At 40.3% G+C, this 9,393-nt stretch overlaps 1 protein-coding gene across 1 annotated transcript; it reads right to left on the bottom strand.

Annotated features, from left to right (window-relative positions):
- Positions 1-1,063: 1,063 nt before the first annotated feature.
- On the bottom strand, positions 1,064-9,255 carry LOC143345400 (mitogen-activated protein kinase 15). The gene is made up of 11 exons (XM_076772487.1): positions 8,740-9,255; positions 6,760-6,979; positions 6,531-6,661; positions 5,097-5,272; positions 4,881-5,020; positions 4,628-4,820; positions 4,229-4,369; positions 3,898-4,070; positions 3,664-3,801; positions 3,335-3,489; positions 1,064-2,716 (listed from the first exon to the last, which is right to left on the bottom strand). Exons 1-11 carry the CDS (start codon positions 8,827-8,829, stop codon positions 2,042-2,044), a joined length of 2,232 nt encoding a protein of 743 aa, XP_076628602.1. The 5' UTR covers positions 8,830-9,255; the 3' UTR covers positions 1,064-2,041.
- Between the last annotated feature and the right edge of the window lie 138 nt (positions 9,256-9,393).

The following is a 9,393-nucleotide window of genomic DNA, read 5'->3' as shown; positions in this document are numbered from 1 at the left end:
CTGAATGGAAGATACTAATTAGAATTCTGCAGAAGCGAAATACTCTAAAAATATCTTCGAAACGCGTCACGCGAACGTCGAACATTCTGAATTTTCACAGTTTTAAACAGGAGTACTGAATAATTGAAAACCAGAGTATTTCTATCTTCGAAACGGACGTATCGATTAAACCGATGTCATACGCAGCAGGAAAAATCACTCGTTATCGTATTTTTTAAATTGACTGTCAGTTTAACGTTTCTACATATCTTACCGCGAATAGACTCGTCGTTTGATATTTCTATATAATCTATTACAATGTCTTTCTAAATTATTTACGACACTTTCTTTCTTGAAGACATTTTTTCACGATCGGTTTCCAGAGAAAGTAATCGACAACATTTGGACCCAACAAGGGTCGAAACAATTACAGAACTTTTTCAATAGGTACCGCTGAAGCAGTTGAAATGGAATTTTTGCAATAAAAGTTCTCGCATTACAAATTCCGATGAGATCGGATAAACAAAGGTTCTTGAAAATAAAAGGTCCGGGTTTTAATTAAATTTATAAGGAATAAAAATCCATGCCATATCGAACATACGTCAAGCTATATCCCGGGAACAAATGAAACGGTAAAATGAAGTCACGCGCGCGTGACAATGGCCGTCAATGTATCAGGAAGGGCAGAATTGGACTAACTTTCTCCTCCAATTTCATTCTAACTTTCATTTTCGTAATTGTGATCAAGATCTGGCCTAAAATTGGATACTTGGTCGAAGGATACATACTGGTCGTTGATCAACGATAGTTAACATACATTTATACGCGAGAGAACAGCTCGGGTAACGTTTCTATGAGCAATCCTTTCAATCCATAACGTGTGTGGCTCGACGATTCCGATTGCGTCACAGGATGGAAAATGGTAAATGCAACCGTGTGATTTTCCGTCGAGCAGAGGAAAGGCAATCTCGACGCTTTTGATCAGAACACGGAAAGCCACGCAACAAACACGTCCGGCACCTTTAGTAAAAATTTATTCGACGACAGGTAATACATAGGAATTACACATTATCACATAGCCGCATAAAAGTATTATAAGAAAGTATATTACATAGAAATTTACACTCTGCATCTCGTTTTTCAGGGGGGTGGGAGGGCGAGGGTTTCCGCATTGATGAAAATCAAGTCATTGCAACCCTTCTGGCCCCTTGATCGATTGACTTCGAGTTAAGTTACTTATGCATTTATTCGTTGTTTAGTTTCCTGTGTGTTCGATGCTTATCGGACCTCTGTAGTCAGCGATTGTTCCTCGTTCGACGAAAGGAGAATGGTCAAAACGACCGATTTTGAAAAACTCTACGATTCTCTGCTTCCGGAAAACGATGGGTAAGTGCAAAATCTCCAGTTTTCTAGAAAGCTTTACTGGATTCCCGTCGCTTCTCGGGTAAATAATCGTTTATTTCGTACTCTTTAGGAGATGCGATCCAAAATCGGCCCATTTTTGCTACCCTTCTTCCGCGTCGACGCAACAGAGGAAAACGGCGATACAGGAAGTCGGTGAAATTGAATCTCTACTGATTATTTTCATTTTCTGTTTCATCGATTCCTATCCTAAGGGTTGTAAAAAGGCCTCGCGAGATACCTCTTACATACCTATAAGCTTAAAGTAGCAATTGCCTCGGGACCGTTTATTGTTTCCTATTGCTCGCGTTCGTGACGTCTCCGTTCGGAAAAAGGCTCCGGCAGTTACCTCCCCTGGGAATTTCAAGTATCGATTGCGCGACACGTTGATTAAAAAAATTTATTTAGGAACACTGACTTGCCTAAGCTCGAAGCTTTCGACGAAGAGGACGACGACTGCGTTTTTACTTCGCTTTCGATATTCGTGGGTGAAAGTACTTCGATCGACCCTCGTTCGCGTAATACTGACGTTGAACCAGTCTTATTCACAAAGATTTTGAACGGTCTACGAGAGAAAGGAATCGTATAAAAATATGCCCCCTTGCGATGTCCGTGAAGTCAGTCGCCGTTCTTTTCGTCGAAAGCTCGAACAGGCGATATTTTACCACCGTATAGTCCCGTTTCGTATGTTCTTGTACACGGACGCTGTTATCACACCGTGCGTTTGGGTATAGCTGTTCATAGAAGACGCGTCCCGCAGCGACGACGCCGATTTCTTGTCACAGGTTGTCGCGTTGCCGTTCGCGATTTGCTTCGACTGCGTTTTCATAGCGTTGCAACGATTCAGAGTGCTGCTGCTTACACGATTGTTACCGACCAGAGGATAATTTGTAGCTTGCTGCCTCTCGAAGTTGCCAGCGGTGTTCCGTAGGATCGTTCGATGATCCGTGCCGTATCCCGATCGATTGTGGATCGACTCGACGAACGCTGGCATCGTCTGGTTCAAATACTTTCGAACGGCCTGGCACTTCGAGGCAGAATTGTACGAAACGCTCAGCGACTCGGCGCTGTTCACGTGGCTGCTGTTGGTGTTCGTGCTGTTGTTGCTGCTGCTGGATTTCAAATAGCGACGAGTAGCGTCGTCCGACATCCTTGCGAGATATTTCGTTTGAAGACCGTTGGGAGCATCGCGAACGAACGAGCCCTTCAAACGATCCTCCTCCCGCCAATTTGCCCGCGGCACACAATCGACGGACGCTCTGATCTGCTTGCAGCCCCTCCGCGCCTTCGTCCAACCGGCTTGATCTAATTGGTTGAATTTTCCCACGGGTGCGCACTGAAATTGTCAACCTTTGTTGAAAAGCGTCGAGGTTGGCCGACAAAAAGCACAGTAGGACCTTCGATACGCGAATCTCCGTCATAGAAATGTCCTGTGTGTATTCTGAATAGAATTCATCGAGATTGTACTACTAAAACTGCAGAACAGACGTTGCAAGAAACGCTTCATTCGAATACTCGAAACGAATGTACTCTAATGCTCATAAATTTTTCGTGGTTAAATTCGAACAAACGTCGAGGACATTCCTAGACCAGGGAATCAGACAGTTGAAGGGTTTTGTCTCCGTATTAGTTCGAATAAAGGAAGGTTCTACCGTACCACGAAATAAATAAATCAAATGAAATTCCACGGCGCGGTTAATTATTTCAAAAGCATTCGGTTGGATGGCTTTTCGTGGCGAACGGAAAGCAAGAAAAGAAAAGCACGCCGTTCCGTGTGCAAGAAGCGTGAATTGTGGGGCGTATAAATGATTACAGTACCTAAATGAATCCCACGCGACACGTAGCCTGCAACGATAGAATCGTCCGTTTACTCTTGTGCACAGAACACGATGAAGTTTTAAACACTGAGACGATAGAGAAAATTAAAAAGTGTTGCTCAAGCTCGTTTGCTTACCACAGCTACTTGGTCCGACTGTATGGATCGTTGAGACTTAGACAACTGTCCGTGTTGCTGGTTGATCTGCAGACAGCTTTTCGTGGAGCTCGGCGCGAAATTGTTTGCGTTGCCGTTCATTGAATTGTACGTGTATTGCGTCGCCGCGTTCTTGACTACCAGACATTAACAAACTTAATAAACTGATTGTTTTTTTAATTTTTTTTTATACCAATGTATATGAATAATGATAGAGAACGATGGGAAAGCTATTTGGAAAATATTATACAGTCTCGTTAAAGCTTTATCGACCGGTTTTCATTTCGTAGATAAAGTATTAAGATAATTACCGGTCGATCGGAGATTCCTGGCGATGGTTTGTGTTTGAGGTTCCGTGGACGTACTTATCGTTCTCGTTTTCGTAATCCTTTCGCCGCTATCGATTTGCGACTGCCGCATCGCTTTTCTGCTCGGTAGCTGCGCACGTGCTAAAGCAGAGAATGGATCGTTTAATGGTTTTATCGTGAGGCAGAGACCAACAAAATTCGTTACTATTCGTTATTCGTATATATTGTTGATCGTACCCTCTAAACAAGAAGGTTCGTACGAGTCGCTTCTACCTCTCTCTTTGCGCAAATCTTGGCACGAGTGTCCAAGATTTTTACCAACAGTCGCGTCACCTTGCCCAATGACGGGATTATAATTACTGGTTTCCTTCCTGATGTGCTCCGAAAGTCGCCTGATTCTGGACTTGGACCTGTCGATAAGCTCTAGTATGATTTTTGGAAATTAATACGCTATCCAAATAATTGGTACGTTCGATTACGATCGTTCGCGTGGATCCTATCGAAACGGAACCCATAACGACTCCAGATCGGAATAATAATCGTTAACCGTGTTGATGAATTTACCCACATATTTTTATGCTTTCGACACTTTTCGTCCATCATCGAATAGAGTTTATTTCTGTACTCTTCAACGGAGAGCTGCACATCGTCGCTCAGAAGCGGTATCACGATCGATCCCCGTTCCGGTTCGTTGTTGCTTTGATGAAAGCTACAGAGAAAACACATCGTCGTAATTATTAACGGAAGTTTATTTCTCTTAGATTTATAAAATAAATCGTCGTCCAACTCCTACTCGCTATCCGCGTATTAATTTACGACCGACTATATCTCAGATACTTTATTCAGGTAAAAAAATCGATGTTTTTCCTTAGTTCAATTTCTTCGACTAAGCCCGCTTTCTGAAATAAGTTTCTCCCCAAATTAAAAAAGAATGCTGCGCTATTAATGTACAAAAAAATATACGCACGCGGCCACGTAGGGGTGCTCCAACGCCTCCACGGCTGTTAATCTGTGATTAGGGTTGAACAGTATCAAATTACTGATAAGACTCAACGCTTCTTTCGACACCCCTGGCAACAGTTCTTTCAACGAACGTCTCGGTCCGCTCGGCATCTTCTCCAATAAATTGGTTCCATATCCGGCGCAGACCGAAATCAGATCTGGAAAAGGCAATCATGAAAGAGTGTCGAACGTCGTCTTTCCTTCTATCGTCGAGTTACCTCCTTTGGTGGGCATAGGGAGAGTGGCCATTATTTTCTCAACCTGGTTTATCGTCGAGGAACCGGGAAACAATGGCTTTCCAAGTAACATCTCGCCGAGGATGCATCCCAAGGACCACATATCGATACCCTTCGTGTACCTAAGCGTCGTCGATAGATAGAGGGCCGTTAAAATATTGTCTGGAATAAAAAGTCCATCGAGAAACGACAGAGTACCTTTTCGATGCGACGAGTATTTCCGGTGCACGATACCAGCGAGTCGCGACGTAATCGGTAAGGGTGGGATCACTGGCAGTTTCACCATCGCCTTCTCCGATCTGAGTAACCGATCGAGCCAATCCAAAATCGGCGATTTTGCAGTGGCACTTAGAGTTCAATAAAACGTTCGATGGCTGAAACGAACATTAGCCAGTTAAACGCTGCAAGAAACTACAGCCTTACACGTACTCGTATCTTTGCTGTTTCTATACATCCCCCTCTCGTTTAATATGTTTACAAATTGTTTATCCAATTAAAAAGTGTTACAATGCATAAAATGAGAGATCATTGAATGGATCAAAATCGCTCGATGTTTGCAAATTTTTTGTTTGGATACGAATACATATAGGACTGACTGTATAAAACAGTGATTAAAAAATGATACCGTAGAGCTTAACACATTCGCTACCACGGGTAACATACGTGAGACATTGACAATTGCATAATTTATGTCCGCATAATTAAACGAATTAAAATCTATAAACCGTTCTCGTGTTATATTTCCCGCCTCGATCGTTCGATTATATCGTAGTACCACTTCCTACTACCAGATTCCGCCACGCGTTCACGGAAAAGATTTTCTCATTGCGGTCTACCATCTGACTACCAGTAAGTTACGATACTTTTTGGCGCCATTAAAATCACGCGTGGTTTTGTTTGTTACTGTTTTTCATTGTGTTTGTGTGTTTATCTATTTCGAGAATATGAAAAAATCGTAGGATTCGATGAAGAGTAAAGAGGGAAGTAAGAGAACTTGGTCGGTTGGGGAAGAAACTTAAAAGAAATGGAAAATTTCGAAAATTGGACGAGACGTCGAATTCCTCGGTGGTTTACAGAGGCTTACGAAAATATTCGTACACGAGAATAAAGTTTGTTTAACTTAATTTTATTAATATTTACATTATGTTTATGTTATGTATTTATGGACCTATGTTTGTATCGTATTTAAGTATATTTCATTCGCATACAAGTAGAGCCACCTGTATGCAAGCACAAATTATTTAAATGTTTAAACAACGTGGCATGAAGCTTTGTTTGGATAACAAAATATTCAGATAGATACTACTATAATATACCATGGTTTGCGGTGGACAATTTTCCACCTGAACAGTGATAGCAAACGTGTTAAAAAGATTAAAAATCACTGGTATAAAGAATATCCCAGAGTGATGTTCCCAGTGTGAGAATAATCTGTCTTTTGTCCCATAAATTGCATTTTTGTGGTAACAGTACTATCAGTTTACCGACACAAAATCCTGATCAATGGTCAAACGACAATTTTAACATATTCTGTTAGCTAAATCTGAATTTCATCCAGGGGCATTCTGCACAGCTGGTCAGCATAGTCCTCTGGACAAACCTAGGGTAGACAGGATGCATAGATCGACTTACCTTCAGATCCCTGTGTATCACGTTCCCCGAATGAATGTATTTGATCGCCTTAAACAGCTGATACATGATGCAGACCTTGTGGATGTCCTGCAGGACGTTGCCCTTCTTAATGACGTTGTGGAGATCGGTTTCTGGGGAAACGGGCCGAAACGTGTTTCAGGCCAAATGTCTGAGAATCGCCGCGGCACGTGACCTTTGTGAATTCTTCTTCAGACCGGGTAAAACTCACCCATGTACTCGAACACGAGATAAATGTCCCGGTCGTTGTTCGCCTTATGCAGACCGAGCAGTCGTATGATGTTGTCGTGACTCTCGAACGACTGCAGAAACATTATCTCTCGGAATGTACGCTGAGCGTCGGTCTGGTTTCGAAAAGCATCGAAGATTTTCTTCACTGCAACCGTTTCCTTGTTTTTCTTGTCTATCGCCTTCCACACGATGCCGTAAGCCTATGGAACGACACGACGATGTCGTTTAATTTTTTTGCCATTTATTTTACAATGTGCTTGTAGAGAGAGATCGCCCCTTTACAATGACCCCCTTTAAAGTCGATATACGATTTTTTGTTGCCGTTTTATCGCAGTTTCAATGAAAAGTGCACCACGTGGATCATGGCAGAGTTCATTCATACTTTTGTTACGGAAAATATCAAATTTTCTTTAAAATTGCCTTCAATTGCAAATTGCTTTCCTCTCGCAAATTTTACCAAACAGTTCTCTATAATATTTAAATTAAACAATTTTGTTAACCAGTCCAAAAGTTATTTTAATTAGAAAAACACTCTGCCATATTTTGTAGTAGGTACTTGATACTTCGTACAATTGCAATATCGTACTGAACAATAAATTTTTTTCATAGATTAATGTTATATAACTAAAACTTTCCACTCGACCCATTATAAGTTTTACTTCAGCCTTTATTTTATGATACATATTTCCGGCACACAACGCGATACCTCCCACCAGCCATTTGTTAACGACTGGTAATAATTTTTCCTATATTCGTACGTCGTAGTAGCAATAATTACAACCAATCGAATTAAATTTTTTCCCATCCATAAACATGAATATCTTTTAGCGTGTACTGCTGATTTCTTTTGCAATTTCTTTCGTTGTAAATGTATATCTTCTTTACCTTTATTACTTTACTTAAATCGCATAGCTTATCGATATCGTCGTAAATATTAAAAACAGTATCTCACAAATGGTGACTATGGATTTCAGAAATTTAAATCTTATGGAACATCGATAGGGCAGAATTAAATGTTTTACTAAAAAAATTTGTTATGTATTAGAACCATTCTTGGGGTGGGATTAAAAATATTCAGTTTATATTTAACATCGAATAGTCATGGGTAAAAAGATCCATCGACGGTCGTTACTTCCGATACTCGTTGTCATGATTGTGGCTGTTAACGGTTCAACTATCGATTCTGTAGTTATACTTGTCCGCGATGTAGGTACCACGACGACTGTTATCAATAGTTGCGTGTATATACACAACTGTCTTTTTTCTAGGATGTTCGCTTTACTCTATAAATCAACGACTGTCGTCATGCAGGCCATGCATAATTTTTTAAACTATACGTTATGTAACTTCACGTTACTAAACGATGACGTTCTTACGTTTAAAACTTGCTTATACAATTTTAAACAAACTCTACAAACCTGTTGTATATTGTAACATGCGTGGATTTGAGAGAAAATAATTTCTCTAAACTACAAATATCACTACAAAGCTTGACATTAAAGAGACATTGCAAACGAGAGCATTAAAACTAATATTTTTATTGTGAAACTTATCCTGTTTTGTATAAAAGAAATATTTATTCTTTATACAAAAATTTTCATTCGCTGAATAAATATCACTATAATTATTAAAATTCACGTATCCGTGTATCGTAATTGCTTAGTTAATCGAGAAAAAAAGAAATTACTAGTGTCAAAGTACATATTTTAAAATTTTAACTTGAAATTATTTTCTACGTTTAATCGTTTTTCCTCGATGAAATGTTAAAAATAACACAATTCGCGTTAAGCGTTACTTCCACAGTTATTGCCATCCAAATTGCAAAGGTGTCGAAAGATAACTTTTTGGTCGAGAAATAGATATGCATAAAACCGCGATAGAAATAGTATTAATTGTTTTAAAACGCGTTATGTACAGGAGAATAGAATAGTAAAAAATGAACGGAAGTAAAAATAATTACCCCCTTGCCAAGACGTCGAACGATGTCATAATTTTTGTTGATGTGCGCGTCGATCTCGAGAACCTTCACAGTGGAGTTTTTCGCAGACATCGTGACGAGACCTTGAACACGGTCGAGTTTTACGACCGGAAGGTTACAGCGACCCGAGAGACTTGTAGGCGTACGAAAATTTTCAGACGGAAACGGTGTTCACGGACGGTAACGCATTCACATCTTTACACATCAGGAAGGAAGCTCCACTCAAACAGTTTTTTCATTCAGCCTTTGACACATTAATGCAGCTATGTTTGTAGTATTCATACCGTTCACCATGACGACAGTGGTCAATGCTACTCACGGTTACCAACGACATCGCGTGACTGCCTAACCGCGGTAAGACCCTAACCAGGATGAACGTAAGGAACAAGGAAAGTGATCGAAGCATTACGTTATTTACGTATAAGAACGTAGTTTTCTTTTTTCCCATTAATTCTGGTACAAACTGTGGTCAATACTATTAAGAATTTCGTTAGGCATTTACGTTCTTGGAGATCATGTTCGCAAAGCAATACAGTAATATCTTTTCGTAGTGATAAAATGAAATACAAGGTGCATGGATCAACAGGGTTTCTACGATACCTAAGGTCAACTAAATGCGAAAACACGTAAACTCGT

Source organism: Colletes latitarsis, chromosome 9 (assembly GCF_051014445.1).
Source record: "Colletes latitarsis isolate SP2378_abdomen chromosome 9, iyColLati1, whole genome shotgun sequence".
NCBI classification, from domain to species: Eukaryota; Metazoa; Arthropoda; class Insecta; order Hymenoptera; family Colletidae; genus Colletes; species Colletes latitarsis.
Note: the sequence above shows the minus strand (reverse complement) of the source record. Positions and strands in the feature narration are given on the sequence as shown.

What these genes read in the sequence shown, in the direction of transcription:
- LOC143345400 (XM_076772487.1), bottom strand. Translation starts at nt 8,829, where the DNA reads ATGTCTGCGAAAAACTCCACTGTGAAGGTTCTCGAGATCGACGCGCAC. An exon ending in TGATACACAGGGATCTGAAG is followed by an intron (nt 5,273 to 6,530) that starts GTAAGTCGATCT and finishes TGTTCGTTTCAG; the next exon opens with CCATCGAACGTTTTATTGAA. An exon ending in CGAACCTTCTTGTTTAGAGG is followed by an intron (nt 3,802 to 3,897) that starts GTACGATCAACA and finishes TCTCTGCTTTAG; the next exon opens with CACGTGCGCAGCTACCGAGC.